The sequence below is a fragment of the Ptychodera flava genome, chromosome 13, assembly GCF_041260155.1.
Source record: "Ptychodera flava strain L36383 chromosome 13, AS_Pfla_20210202, whole genome shotgun sequence".
Lineage (NCBI taxonomy): Eukaryota > Metazoa > Hemichordata > Enteropneusta > Ptychoderidae > Ptychodera > Ptychodera flava.
Window position 1 is genome coordinate 2,365,539 of NC_091940.1, and position 16,647 is coordinate 2,382,185.

The 16,647-nt window shown below is 35.2% G+C and overlaps 1 protein-coding gene across 5 annotated transcripts in view; it reads left to right on the plus strand.

Moving 5' to 3' along the window:
* Positions 1-16,647, plus strand: part of LOC139147080 (kinesin-like protein KIFC3) — a 41,251-nt gene that overhangs the window by 1,532 nt on the left and 23,072 nt on the right. For 3 of the 5 annotated variants that reach the window (XM_070717940.1, XM_070717938.1, XM_070717942.1), the window contains exons 2-3: positions 11,107-11,285; positions 12,044-12,161. In XM_070717940.1, coding sequence (XP_070574041.1) covers positions 11,274-11,285; positions 12,044-12,161 — 130 coding nt within the window. In that variant the 5' untranslated portion in view covers positions 11,107-11,273. Of the gene's footprint in view, positions 1-11,106; positions 11,314-12,043; positions 12,162-16,647 lie in introns of those variants that run through there. The other 2 variants (XM_070717939.1, XM_070717941.1) reach the window with 2 other exon arrangements.

Sequence of the window (16,647 nt, forward strand, 5' to 3'; positions counted from 1 at the left end):
AGTGGGCTAGCTGAAAGGTATACATGTAGGTTATGAGCAGATTTTCTAGGCATTTGTATAAATTTGTGGAGAAATGGTGTTTGCCCGATAATATTGCATGTACAGTGGTTAATAAATGTTTGAGAATTTGTTGCACAAGTGAGTTTAAACAAAAACAAAAATAAAAATGTTATTGTTATGTACCATACAGCATATAGACCACTACAAGTTGACAAGGCCTTAGAGTGAACTGTTTCTGGTTCTGGTCGGAATTATTTTCAATGAAATGGGCCGATGACAGTCAGTCTTCTTTCCAAACATAAAGATAATATGCGAAATGCTTGAGGTAGAGATACTCTAAAGCTCACATGACATGTTGTGACTTTATAATACTTCATTTTCACTGTCGGAGATCTCAGCTACACACAAACAGAAAAGTAGACTGTTGATTGAAAGGCTTACAAATGATAAACCCACATGCTAACAAGAAAAAATTTGTTTTTAGCTACTATATAGATATTGGGATGGATATTCGTCCGGCATCAGTCTGTATGTATGTATGTATACTATACATGTCCATTTTTGAGGATGTCCATCCACTCAAATATCTTGAGAACCACAGTACTTACAGATTTGATATTTGTTGTGTAGATGCAAGATATGATTATGAGAAACTATTTTTTTCCTATTGTTAAAAATATGCAAATTAGCGCAAAAAAGGTGTTTTTGGTAAAAAATCTTCTCCTTCATAACCGTTGGTCAGACAACTTTGATATTTTGTATTCAGGTCCCTAGGGATGACCCAACTTAGATTTCTTCAAATTGTGATGAAATATGCACATTTGTATTTTTAAGGAATTTTTTTGTCATTTTGGTAGAAAATTTATTTCATCAAACACGCTTGTCTGACAGCTTTGATATTTGGTATATAGGTTCATAAGGATGATCAAAATATGGTATATTCAAATTATGAAATCTATAATGTTGTATTTTGGGGGAAATTTTTGCCATTTATGGTTAAAAAAAATTATTTCTCAAAAAATACTTGTCTGATGGCTTTGATATTTGGTATACCGGTTCCTACAGATGAACTAAATATGATACATTGAAATTATGATGAAATCTGCAATTTTGTATTTTTGGTGCAATTTTTGCCATTTTTGGTTAAAAAATTTTTTTTTTCAAAAATTATTTGTCTGATACCTTTTGTACACAGGTTCCTAGGGGTTGTCTTACTTTGATATATTTAAATTTGATGAAATCTTCAACTTTTGTATTTTTGTGTCAATTTTTGCCATTTTTGGTCAAAATCTTTGTTTCTACTTAATTTTGTATCCATGTCTATAGTACCTTAAGGGACATTGGCCCTATGTTTGACCTTTGGTGTTGCAAATGAAAAAGATCATAGCCATTACAAATTGAATTTCAAAAATCATACTCTGCTTAAACCTGAGCTTTGAATGATACTGATTTATTACAAATTAGATATCTGTCCAAAAAACACAAATCTTGCTTTGTGCTAGACATTGAGCTGTAACTGTGAAGTAAGGTTAAGGAACGGACCATTTGATGGGGGGGGGGGGCTTTGAAGATAAAGTATTGAGTATTCAAGATATTTTCAGGTGTAAGGATGAGAAACTAGCATAAGCACAACAGAGGAGCAATGCTATCCAAATGTTTTAATCATGTAAAACAGAGCAAAAGTGTGAGTTTAAACTATTAATCATATCAGGACATTAATGAAATGAATATTTTGGAAATGTTGTGATGAAAGGTTGTGCCTAAAATGAAAGATGTTATGGCATGCTGACATTGAAAGATATAAATGGTGTGCCCAAAGGCCATACCAAAAACTAAAGATAATGATAATGGGGCACCTTGAGGTTGAGCTGAAAATTTTAAGCCAAAACTTGGAGTAACTGTCTGCGCATTATTTTTTACTTCGTATCTGCGGGTGCTCTTTTTGTTTTTTCTGCCATCCTTGGCTGGATTTTATTTTTCTTAGGCAACCTTTCGGAATCTTTTATTTCCTGAAATATTCCAGGCCTCCCATCAGGATATCAAATGGTCCATCCCTAAAGGAATCTTATTATAGTAATTACACACAGCTTAATCACAGTGACTTTGAGTCAGTCTATTTGAAAAGGCCCTCAATATTTCTGTGAAAATTCCCAAATCCTTCATTGCAAACAATGTGCCTGAAAGGTCTGTAAATAATTAATTTGAACCATACAGCAGGTACAGGTTCAAATCTGTTAGTCTGTGCATGTGTCAGGCACCATATGCTATGGAAGTTTACATGCAATGTCAGGGAATATTTGCAAATGGCAGTCTTCCTTTAAAATGTTATAATCACACTAGGACTAAGCCTTATTCTTGCACAGCCATGTTATCTAACTATATAAAAGTTCATTGTTCATAATAGATTGGTTGTTGATAAATATATTTTTAAGATACAGTACTCCTGGCTGAGATGTTGCTGGTCTCGCTTGCTATAAATCCGTCTTGTAGCTTGCTATCTGTCTTGTAGCTTGCTGTCTGTCTTGTAGCTTGCTCAGCACGACTACTCTTTTTCAAAGCAATATTTCTCATCAAAGATGACAAGGAAACCCCTATATACCCCTATATTGTTTTTTTAAAATTATAACCCCTTCACACTATATATTTTCAAAAAGCAGAGACTTTTAAGTTTAGTATTGTAGCTATAGTTTACTTGAGGAATGAAATGGGCATATATTTGGGGTAGAAAACCTCAATTTTGATGTAAGTGATAAAAAATGATGTATATATTAAAGTCAAAAACTTTATACTAATATTTAGTATTTTACTTGAAACATGAGTGTATATTGAAAAAAATTACTTCTCATTCAAAATGTAAGAACTTCATTGCCAAACAAAAGAATCATTATGTTAAATAGTATTTATGGAACATAAATGTAAAAAATTTCAGGAAATTTGACCCAGCCAGAGTGGAGTTAAATTCTTTAGAAATCTTGAAATCAGGAGAATAGAGGAGACAGGATATCTTGTGATTTGCATAAAAATGTGCCTAAATTAACACTTCTTTATCGCCCAATTTATGATTGCATGACAATCTAAAAGGTGAACCCAACTAATATTTTATCAAATTACTTAAAATTTAATGAATATTTGCAAAAAAGTGATTTTGAGCAACGCAACCTCTATCTTGCTGTACAGATATACATGTATGAAGCACCTCATTTGCATTTGCATGGAGATTTGGGCTAGAAGGTCATCACAGGAAAGGTAACTATTTTTGTTCAGAAAGCTGGCAATGAAGTGGAAGCCTTAATGTGGAGGGAAATATTGATTTCCCATGGATGAGAATTTGTAATATTATGAGTTTGTGAGTCTTTGTTACACAAATTACATGTGGTAAGGGACTCAATGTATCTATGGTTCAAGTACATGTACCTCTAGAGTTTTCAAATAAAATTACACTTGAATAAATACTTTCCTCCTACCAGTGTTAGTCAGTGGTCAAGGAAGAATGTCAAAGGATGCTTTACACCCCCCCACCCCCCATCCCCGTCATCAAGCCTTCAAGGTGTCCAGTATTTAGTAAAACTTCATTGATTGCAAACTTGATCAAAGACAAATTTAAAGCTGGGACCATGATGTGCAACACTACACACACATGAATCGTAAGATTGCAATAGCGGCAACTATGCTGTCAAGAATTTTATTACTATTGTACTGACGTATGCTTATCAGTGAGCTGCTAGCAGACACCTTCTGAAGCAGCCCACTCCGCAAGCTATTATTACTGTCAGAGACTACATGTATTTCTGAAGTATAAGAATCTCCACAGATACTCATAATGTTGCAGTGGTTATAAAACCTCAAGTCACTGGCCAAACAACCTGTAGAGTTCATGCAAATGCAGCTGAAGTCTGTAACATTTTGGTTCAAGCAATCACATTCAGGGCTCGAAATTAGCAGTAGTCCCGCGTCCACAGACTACGGACTTTTCTCTGGGGCTACCAAAATCCATGAAATGGTAGCCCACATGGACTACCAAAGCCTGGAACCTGAAATTCAGTCAGTACATGGCATGCCATTTCCGGTGCGTCACTTTTGGAGGAACTAATGCAGTCAAACCGGCTCTGCGGTGGGACTTTGCAACACAAAGTTTCAATATCTGAACTGACGTACTTGAATAATAAGCACAGCAAATGATGGCCATTGCATTTTGATCGTAATGTATCAATTACAATTACACGGAAATTATGCCTCCTCCCTACAGAAGGGTCACAATCTATTTTAGCCCTTCTACAGTATGTCTCAGTGCTGAGAAGGTCGTGTTGTTGTCATGACGACTATCAAAATTTGCATAGAACTTCTGAGTATCACTGTCGTCCATTATACCTGTTTCCTTGGGTATTAACCCTTTTCCTGCCAAGTCCATATTTCACCACCAGGTCAAGATGGTTAAAATTAATGAAACACAACATATTCAATATGATGTATTTTAACATAATACTGAACAATTTGGAACAACAGAAATGTTCTAATTGGAGGGCATTCTGTCTATAATCCAAAGCTAAGACAGAAAGGGTTTGAATTTATATTCGATTTACTTACCGAGGAGGGGTATCTGTCATGGGAAAAATTAACCAACAAAAACCTCCAAGGGAACGAAGTCCTCCTTCTTTATGGAGCAATCACATGTCTCAGAGTTCGGTGGCCGGAGCCATTGCTGGTTGAACCGGTGTTTAAAGATGAATATGAATATGTGTTTTTTAATTGTATCTTTCGACCCTCCCACAAAGTTACCAGGGAGAGCATCAGAAACGCCATTTACAGTAAAGAGGAACTAAGTCCAATTAATGAACGATATTATGAAAGAGAATATGACTTTACTGGACCATGGTCTCCCATATATAGTCTACCATTTAAGGTAGCCATAGACACAAAAACACGTGAATTCCAGTTCAAACTTCTTCATCATATTCTGTACACAAACTACGATTTATCTAGAAGAGGCATGGACCAATCACCGCTCTGTTCATTCTGCCAAAACAGCAACGAGACACTAGATCATCTTTTCTACACCTGTAAATTCACTGAGACCTTCTGGAACGAGTTTCACACATTTTTCGAGGCATCTCTCAGTTTGTTCACGAGACATAACTTAAATGAAGTGCTCTTTGGCGTTGACGGTTACTCTGACATTCATAATCACTTGCTACTGTTAGCCAAAAGACACATCTATGCCATGAAAATGAAACAGAGTAAACCACACTTTGCAGCTTTTATGTTGCAAGTGAAATTCAACTACCATCTAGAGTACGAAATAGCTCTGGAAAAAGACAAATTAGAGAGACATTGCAACAAATGGATTTCAATTTTACACAAAATTGTGGATAACTAAGCACTGTACTTCATTTTTATCTTAAGTTCATGTTACTAAAAAAATGTTACCAATAAAACAATTTTAAATACAAAAAAACATAATACTGTACATTTGAAGGCTGTTGAAAACATAATAATGTAAAGTTGATTTTTTTGGACAAAAGATGCTATAACATACCAAGCCAAGCGTGTGAAAATATGTCATGTTTTGGCTAAATACCACTTTTTACTGACTTGGCTGATGGGGAAGTGATACAGTTATTACTGTCTGGCAGGAAAAGGGTTAAAGGTGTGCAAGTATTCATATCAAATGACTAGAAAATTCACTTCATGGGCAGAATCTTCAAAAATTTATTTTTAGTGTCTGGTTAATGAAAAACAGTAACCCTAAACTAAAATATGCAAGGGCTACCAGCCATTGTCACTGGGCTACCAACTTCAGAAAATTGTAGCCAAAGTGGACTACCAGGGAAAAAAGTTAATTTCGAGCCGTGACATTTATAATCGATCACTGCATGAACATTTTAGCAATAAGTTTCCAGGCCATGCATACCATGTGGTACATCGTGTAGATAGTGGTTTCTCATTCTTTGTAAATACAACAGTTGGAGTCCTTTTAACAATTGTTTTTTTTCCTCGTTACAGCGTACAACATGTACACTACATATCCTGTACCATAGGCATAAACTGTGTTTAGGGTCTATGACTCTACATGTATACAGAATTATATCTAATGAGAATTTACTTATAGGTTTGGTCATGTCCATCCATCCGTGCGTGCGTGCGTCCGTCCTTCCGTTCACGCAGATATCTCAGGCATGCCCAGGTCAATTTCTTTCAAACTTTGCACAAGGATAGTACCCTACCCCATACAGATGCATGTGGATTTGTTTCACAATGCGATCAAATTTGGCCATGTTAGAGGACTTTTTTAGTTCACACGTCCATAGACTCCCATTTATAAGGCAGATCTCCATAGACTCCCATGTACAAGGCCACAGAAAATAAAAATTTAGTTTCTCATCGTATTCATATTGCAAAAAGGATGCAGTGACACAATTTTTAGTCCCTACGGATGAAGTCCAGGTAGCTTATAGATTGGGTCATGTCCGTCTGTTCGTCCATCCGTGAGTCCATCGGTTCACGCAAATATCTCGGATATTTTGACAAAATGTCATGTGACCTTGATGACCTTTGACCTCAAATATACATATTTGTCCATAACTCAGTAACCACAAGTGCTACGCCCTTCATATATGGTGTGACACCTTATGACGCCACATACTGTACCTCATTAATTATGCACATATCTAATTCTGAGCAAGCCAATAGAACTGGATGTCTGATTTTTTGGTATATAGGGATAACTATAGGAGAGAAGTTTTTTGACCAAATGTCATGTGACCTCAATGACCCTTTACCTAAAATATATGTTTATGTCAATAAATAAGTAACCACAAGTGCTATGTCCTTTTTATTTAGTAGGATGGGAGACCTTATGACAACACACGCTTTACCTCATTAATTATGCACACATCTAATTCTGGGCAAGCGAATAGAGCTAGAGGTCTGATTTTTGGCATATAGGGATTAATTAGCAATACAATTTTTTTTTCAAAATATCACGTGACCTCGATGACCTTTGACCTTGATTATACATATATATGCATATCTCAGTAACCACAAGTTCTATACCCTCCAATTTTGATAGAATATTAGACCTTAAGATGTCACATGTGTACCTCATTTATTATGCGCACATGTATTTCTTGGCTGGCCAATACTGCTAGAGGTCTGATCTTTTTTCCTGATTTAGAACCATAACTTAGACATGCCTCATGTGTTTCAAATTGGGAACAATGATATAGACCTATGTGCCCATAGATCTCAACATATACACTTCAGTGATACTTCTTAACCACATTTCCCTACCCCATCAAGACTCCTATTACAAGTGGGGACTATGTCATTGTCAATGACTTGTTTAAATATGTCTCTTTGCAACTATTACCATGTACAGCAAGTTTTATTTTGTGGTAAAATACAAGAAAAATGCCAACTACTGTGTTCTTTGCTTGTGAAATGCTGGTACATGTAACTTTAGAAATACAGAAAAAATTTGATATGTCACATGGAACGCTAAGAGCAAACCAACTGCACATATCAAACATGTCAACACACTGTTACACACCAAACTACCCATTTAATGATTTTTACATTGAAATTTTTCGTTCATCTTTCAAACAAGTGCAGTCTCAGTATTTCACAGAGTAACATTAGCTGTGATTATTCAGATATTTGTTCATGGTTTCCCTGTGGAATTATTTGACTTACCACAGTGGCTATACAGCTCAACTTTAATTCCATTGTTTGCTATTTGTTCTCAATTGTTTTGTGACAATAGATATCATTTGTATCTCGCTCTCATCAATTGCCGGAGGCAGACAACTCTTGAATACATAACATCAGATTTTCTCTAGACAGTTTATCAGTGAATGGTGTAGGGTTGTCAGTACAGCATGGAGGTAGAAAGGGATTCCATGGTTACATTGCAGAAATGCACGGTAGAACCGTGAAGGTACAGAAGCACACAGAGTGCTTGCTACAGAAACACACAAAGTGCCTCCATGGTAGAATGTACATTTCTACCTTCATGTTTAAAAAGCAATCTCAGCCTCGGTAAATGTATCATAGTAGCAGACAAAATTGAGTAGAATCGTTTATGCATGTATGGTATATGCAAATTACAGATAGATAAGAAACAGATTTTGCATTGTGTAAAGGTTTCTAATCCATTCTCAAAGGACACAGACTAATCAGCCAAGCACAGAATTGTGACAGACAATAACCCCCGTTTATCTGCTCTGCTATTTATATCTGTATATAGATTATTGCACAGAGATACAGATTATACCGTTACAGTACACTGTGAATATACCTCTGGGACAATTTTTCAGACTCTCAGTCTTTTACAATATTCATTTGGCCTAACACATATGAGTGTTTATTTTAAAGCTAAGGAGTAAGAAACATTTTCACCAACTTAGATTTTTTTGAAAATCAGGTATTCTATTATTTTCCTCTAGTGATAACATGGGGATGGCTGCTATTTGGAATTTCAAATATCAATTGGTAAATGTTAGGTAATTTGTTTCTCTAGTACCAAAATATTTACCATGACCCCTGATTTTTATTCCTGATTTTGGAGGAGAATGGTTGAAATTTGCTTGACAATAGTTAGAGCAAAAGTTTAAGTCTTTCACTTTTTAGGCGTGAAATACCATAAGTGCAGATGTACAAACATTTACATACATTATGCATTTCATGCTCATTTAGCTCAATACAAATACATTTATCATCAAAATACAGGTACCTATAATAGCAGATTCATTAACTATCTGGTATGATTTCATGATATTGAAAAAGCTGACGTAGTCAGAAATGGAGAGTATTGCAATCCATTTTTGTTTTTATGAATGCTTTTATGTAAATTTTAGACATTTATTTTGCAATTTTATCAGTATTGACAATGATAGCAAAACCAATAACGGTAATTCAAACTAGGATGGCAGATTTTAAACATTAACAACTCACAAGACAGGCAACAGTGTAAGTATAGGCATGGAGATAGCTTTCTTTCTACCTCCATTGTATAGGCTAAGTGTTTTCACATTGCACTATTATATGAATATAATTCATCATCATTTCTGAGGCATTCATGCTACACAGTTCATTAAATTAAATGACAGCATTGCATCAGTGTTGTTTGGTACACACATGTAATTGGGACTATGATATACCTGTACACAATAAATCATAATCATAATTATTACAGCTGTGGCCACTTTACTGTTATAAGCCTACCTGATGCAGTTATTAAAGTCTGTTTGTGCAAAGACAAAACCAGCTCAACTCAGGGTTGTTTCATCTCCGTGAGTGATGAGATCTACCGGTATTTCCTCTTGTACTTGTCTCTGATACTTTGCATTATTCAGTCACTGACTGGCATTGTGATAGAGGGACTATGAATTATTGTTCTCCAACTAATTTGTTTCCAAATGTGTGAAATGATTTCATTGTAAGATATCTGAGCAAACCTTCAAAGACAATGGTCCACAATACCCAAGGTGTGTGCAGTGCAGGAACCCTGTAGTGGTTTGATACCCAAACACAATCACAAGAAGTCTGCCCTGGTATTTCACATTTAGGTCCATAAAACTGCTGATTTGACTATAAAAGCACTCCAGTTGAAAAACTTGACATCAGTTATGTCCCCGCTTGACTCATTCAGATGGAGCTATTTTTTACATCCATGGAGCTACACAACGTGCATGTAGTAAAGATAATGAATTTTATTACCCGCATATAGCAGCTTGTGTAACCTATAGAGTTTAATGGTGCAGAAAGTTTTAGTATCAGTGGACACAGTCAGCTGATGTGGAGGGAAGCTAGTGCTCATGCCATTCATACACCCATCTAGCCAATGACTGGTAGGGGGGGGGGGGGGCCTTGAGGGCAAAGTAATTGACTCTTAGGGACAGCCGTGATGTAACTTTTCTTGGCTGGATGGAGTCCTTTTATTGTCAATTAGCAGTTTTATGCCCCATCAAAGAATCGGTACATTTTATTAGACTGTTGGTTTGGTGTACACCACAATACCATAGAAATTCTATCCCATAGAAATTACCAGATCCTATCTATATATCATCATAATGTTCAGAAAACTGATATGAAATTCCAGCCAAATGAAATAATTGATCATAAACATGATTTAGAAATGATGTGGTTATTATTATTTACACATACAGGTATTTTTGAAATCTGCAATACTGTTGACACAAAAAGACAATAGTGTACACTCTACATGTACCTGTGTGTATTCAAATATCAGACAGGGTTAGAGTTGGACATGTGCCCACAAATGCATTTTCTAACCAGCAAAGTAACCTGATCTATCATTGGTTTATCAATGGTGCATAGCAAGTCTTGTAGTCTGATGTGTGGAATTGTGACTGAAACCAAACAATGCCGTGACAGGGCAGATGCATGTCTAATGGCATTGAGGATCTAGGAATTTTTTTAACAACACGCCTCCATATACAGTAAAGGGTAGCTGGTATATACTGCCTGCTGACAACGCAGGACTTGTTCACACATACATGTATATCGGCACATTTACTGAGTCAATGACTTTCAGCAAAGTTTTATGCATGTATCATCCTTGTTGATTCATCAGTCTCATTAAGGTCAATTTTGTTGAAACATCAGTAAATCTCTTTTCACTTGCTGCATAAATACATCATGTGATTTACGTATGCCGTCAGCAATAGTAAACTAAGTTAGAGTACCAATAATTTCTAAATACATGTAGTACAAATTCACAAGACAGTCAGCAATGTCTACAGCCTAGAGATCTGAATGGTTTGAAGTCAAATTGTTACTGGGAAGTGAATCCAGTATTGCATGTAATGCTGAGTGTTGTTTTTACCAACCTTAATACCACAGGAATGTGTGAGTTTAACAAATTTTGACACAACCTAGTCCATCAAATTACAAATACATGTATACATCTACCACCACTACATTGCCATTATTTTGTCTGTGTGTGAATCACAGAGCTAACTGCCATATTAACCAGGATGAAAGGCTATTTAACAATATGTGACATTTTATGCAGTTTACAAGTGCTGTAAGTGGATTTGCTAGTTTTTGCATGGCACGTCAGCTAACAATGGTGTTTCTTCTCTTCAGGAATGCAAGAGGTCACCATCATGATTTAGAATAAACATATGCATCACTAAATTGAATGAAGTCTGCATTGCCTGTGACAAGCAGACTGGAAGCAAGACCCGGAGTCACTTACACTGCATGTACATTGTCTTTGTAATTGAACACAGAAGATCTGAAGACAGTGTGAAATGGCGCATAGGGTAAGAACATAGTGAAATGGCGCATAGGGTAAGAACATAGTGGAAACTGTTCAACCAATGAATTGCAAGGACATGTCAACCAGTAATTAACGATTTGGCAATGTTCCAGATTTACAGACATTTCACAGAGCAACGTCTACATACATTAACTGATGAAAGCTTTTGTATTCTGACAATATGTGTAATCTATCAATATGGTGCATATGTTAGTGTATGTACAGGTACAAATATATGCACGTATTTTAAGGAAAGCAATGTTATAACGGAAAATGTAACAAATTAATTTTCTTGTGAAACTAAACATATTTTCTGTTTTCAACTCCATTGCATCACCTGCATACATGTATGTGTTCAGCAAGGCTTTACTTAAATTATTGATTTGGTGTAAGATAATGCAGGTTGTCATAGCAACCATTTATATTTTGTACCACCAATCAATATCTTTGTAATACATGTAAGTATGTGAACAGAATATTGTATGAGAATGAGGCAACAGTTGGATTGGAAAAAACTAGCAGCACAAAACAGCTAAACGATTATCCTTCTATGACGTCCCTTGAATTGACAGTTACATGCATACACTGCACACAAGGAGAGTGTGAGGTGTCAGGATAACGTGTTTATCAAATCAATGGATACCATGAAGACCACAGAAAGGATATTTTACAATTTGAAATCAATGTGATGTCTACATGATTGAAGGATAATTTGCATTTTCCATTTCTCGAACACTGATGGACGAACTCTGTACTCCTCAGATATCCAAAGAACCAGTTTTCAAGACTCCTATGACATTTAGTCCAAGACTTGATGGCCAGAGAGCTAGACCTTCACCATCAAGACATGAAATGCTTATGGAAGAATTAGGACTAAATGGTGAGTAATATTGATTGTCAATCAATAAAGTCCTATTAATGGTAAATGCATCTATTGTAAAAACCAAATTGTCTTGTGTCATGTTGTATCAGAACCAGGGACCTGGATATCAATTTTATTTCAACATCCATTGATTTGTGAGAGTAATTTACAAGCAGTTGAATGTGTAGTTTACTTTTATTGCATAATCAAACACAGGACACTGTATTCATGTTGAAACACCAGCAAATTGTACAATATAGAATTCTTTATTTACTTGTATTTAATTGTAAACCGTATTTAGAACTCATCCCATTTCTGAAACAATTGTACAAGAGATTTCTTACACACAGAGGTTATAAATATGCAATATAGAAATTTGATTTATTTTTGCTGTATCATAACATCGTCTGTGTACATTCCAAACCGAACATTATCAATGGTACAATGTATATCCCAGTTACTTTACAGCACACCTTCAATTAACCTCAAAATCAATGATTTGAGAATTCCAGATTGGTAACCATGACAATAGTCATACACAAGATCAGGCATGTATTTCAATGTCAATTACAGTGTAGTTACTTCAGAGTTGAATTCATTGTTGTTGTGGTCAAAGGGTATTTGTTACATATCCGAAAGATTTACATCTGACACTGGTGAAGGTTTGTCAATGAGAAATTAAATGAATGTGTGAATGACTGGCTATTCAGATCTACAAGTTGTTTACGATGTAATTGTATGTCACATGTTAGATTTACAAACAACCAAAGTCTAATGACTACCGTACATGGTGACAGAATACATGTATCTAGATGACCAACCCAGTTTGTTTTTTGCAACAATTGCATTCATGTCAGTATCCAGGTATTTCATTTCCATGTCCAGTTTGAAGGGTGTGAGTTTGTAAATTTGACAATTTTTACTGAAAGACATCATGGATCAGATTTACTACATTTGTTAACTAGCTTTTTCAAAATTATGCACATAGAATGACTAAAGAGTAATACGTATGTGAAAGTACAGTGTTTGCCTACAGTAAAAGTAATGCTAACTTCACTACATATTGTGGATAGATTTCCATAAAATATTGCTTTTTTTGTACAAGTAAATTATAGAAATGTGCAGAGAATGTTGAATATTTGAGTTGATCACAGTGTAGAGGGTTTGTGAGTTGATATAATGACTGGAGAGTAAACGGATAGCTATCCGTATAGTGTTGATCACTAAATTGTGCAAAAGTAGTGATGAGGAAAATGCATAACAAAGCAGTGAGTTCATGTCAGTAATGGTAATTGGATAACAATGATGAGTAAGGATTTAGTGCTAAAAATATGTGGAGAATGAAACTGATACTGTGAGCGGCAACTCTGGATATCGTCATTCGCAGTCAAAACATTGCCACGTTGGCAGTATCTGCATCATCAATAGGCTGTACACATACTGTTTATGTGCAGAAGAAAGATTGTAATTTTTTGGTACATTTGAATTGATGAAATCAAATATCAGACAGGATGGATATGCATCAAGACATTGCCATGACATGTACGTTTCCAGATATAATTCATAGGCAAGAATGTAAGGACTATGTCCATGCTATAGAGTCAATGCTACAAACTCAGACAGTATTCAAGGTTACTATATATGGATGGATAATACTTTACAGTAGTGAATCTTTTCTTGTTAATACTGCTAAGTTTGTGCATATTTGTGACCGTAATTAGCGGATAAGTTCTTAACAAAATGAAATCAAAATATATCTACTCATAGACAAGTAGTCATATATGAAGAGTAGATTTTTAATTCCCACTATCTATGGTCAAACCAAAACATTGTAGTATAGCCATTTTGTGTATGTGGATAGAGTAGTAGTATATTGAATATATAAATTGTGAAAACAAAATTTCCCCATTGTAAGAACCAATTTATTAAATTACAGGATAAGGACATTATATTTCACTACAGTTTTATGTAGCCTATCTTGTTTGGCACTGCTAAAAAGTCAACTTGAACTGCGACTCTGACATTTAATTAATATTTATACATCGCAATGAAAAGAAGCATAGCATATAAACATACATCACCCTGTAGGGCCTCTCAATCCTGATTGTATGTGCAGTTGGTTAATGTCATCCATTGCACTGAAATTTCACATATTAATGAGGCAAATTCAGAAATATTATTTTGTAAATTCTTGCCTTGTGCAACATGGACTTGTGGTTTTAAACTTCACAAAAGTCTTGTAGTATCCACTGACCTACCAATCATTATCCTGTATGAAGTCACAAATTTATATGTTCAACAGTGTAAGTGTCTGAATTGTGTTTCAGTGAACAATTTACTGATATATGAAGATGATTATACTGTGAATATGTGTTGATTCAGTATGTTTAGTTCAGCGATTTCAGTTTTAATGTAACAGTGTCAGCAGCTGTCCCTATGAACAATGTTAGCAACAGATATTATAAAAATAAAATTTGCCTTATATAATGTCTTTCATTTTACAATTGTATCGGTCCATTCATAGCAAATCTGATGCAGGCAGATACATATGGCTATAGATACAGGCAGGCATAGATACATATGGCTATAGATACAGGCATAGATACATACATGTATGGCTATAGGTACAGGCATAGATACATATGGCTATAGGTACAGGCATAGATACATATGGCTATAGGTACAGGCATAGATACATATGGCTATAGGTACAGGCATAGATACATATGGCTATAGGTACAGGCATAGATACATATGGCTATAGGTACAGGCATAGATACATATGGCTATAGGTACAGGCATAGATACATATGGCTATAGATACAGGCAGGCATAGATACATATGGCTATAGTCAAGAGGGCTGCTTTCTTTACAAATTTCAAATCTTATCCCATTGCTATAAATGCATTTGTTAGTTCTATATTGATTCCATTCACATACAATCTGACCACACACATGTATAAATGTCTTCATGTTATACAAGTAAAGTATTCCCAGACAGGCATGTAAACCACCTGCCTCCAAATTACCAATAGAAACTTACCAACAAAGACTAATATGTTGACCTCACCTTTTGAAGTGTTGCAACCAAGCATGTACACCTATTAAATAGAGATATCACATGGAGAGAGTACAATGGTATAAGAAAGGCAGTCGTCTTACAGAAAGTTGTTCTGACCTTGACAAATTAAGGAACAGCATGACACCAATCACTGACTATTGTGGATTAAATCCTGTTGGTAGTATGGGTCATTGTCACAAGATGTCAGCTTTTTTCAGTTTTTTTTTGACTCTTTGTTACTTCACATGTTGTTCCACACAGTTGTAAACCCTGGTACAGTGCCCTCAGTGCAACAATAGAAACACTGAGTCATTGATTTCAAATTCACAATTGCTTGACTAAAGTCTAGAACAGTAAAATGTCTCCTTCTGGTTCGACATATTATTCCCTTAATCACTGTGAATATCCTGTGAATGCATTATAACTTGGTATGACAAGTTTTCAACAATGAGTGATTTCAACTTGTTGGTGTTTTGCATTGAATCTACTGGAAGTATGGATGGTATTTTTTCAAACTGTCAACTTTTGTCATATCATATCCAAATTTAATTTGCAATTTATCCTCATAATCATAATTTATGTATATAGTCAAATGATCATTGAATTTCAACCTGCTACAATGGTTGTCAAATAATACAATGTTTTATTTGTCATTGTCGTGTCAAGTCATGCATTTAAAAGATCAGGTCATGTACAACAGTCCATCTGGCATCTTCAGTAGCTTCTATGGTCAAATTTCCAACTTTGCAGTTCACTACAAGACCATAGCGTATCTGATTATTCATGATACGTTACTATCAACCACATAAACTTCACTATCGAGTGATTTAGTATACAGATATCAAGAGAAAAACCAGTTTTTACTTCTAACCAAGTTTATGACTTTAAAGTAAATCTAAATTCAAACTGTGAAAGTTTTCCTCTGATAGTTAACAATGCTGTTAATTTTAAAACTGGCAATATTTGACAATGGGGAATATCTTTGTTGATATTTTCACTACACTATTGATGACATGCATGTCCATACTGGTGATTTGCTGTTTGCTGTATTCCCATATGGTGTATGAACCATGGTCACCTTAAAGCTTAGCTATAGAAAAAACCTATGTACCAATCCAAGATTATTTGTAATAATTCAACTTGTAGTTTGATCAGTAACAACAGCTCTCATCTAAATTTATTATTCTTATCACAAAAAGACATGGGCCAATCAACGTAAGTCTATTTATTTACTCATGGAAATTCTGTATTGAATTTCCAGTGACCATATGGCTACGAATAAATGCATAGTTGTGATGTGAATCAACAGAAGTCCTTGGCATATTCTGTAGTTTCTCACAACACAGATAGTTCAGGTCATAAAGATCACATTCTCATCCAAGATTTCCTATTGGGTAACATAGATAGCATACACATTGACCATCATTTGTGTACCACTAGAG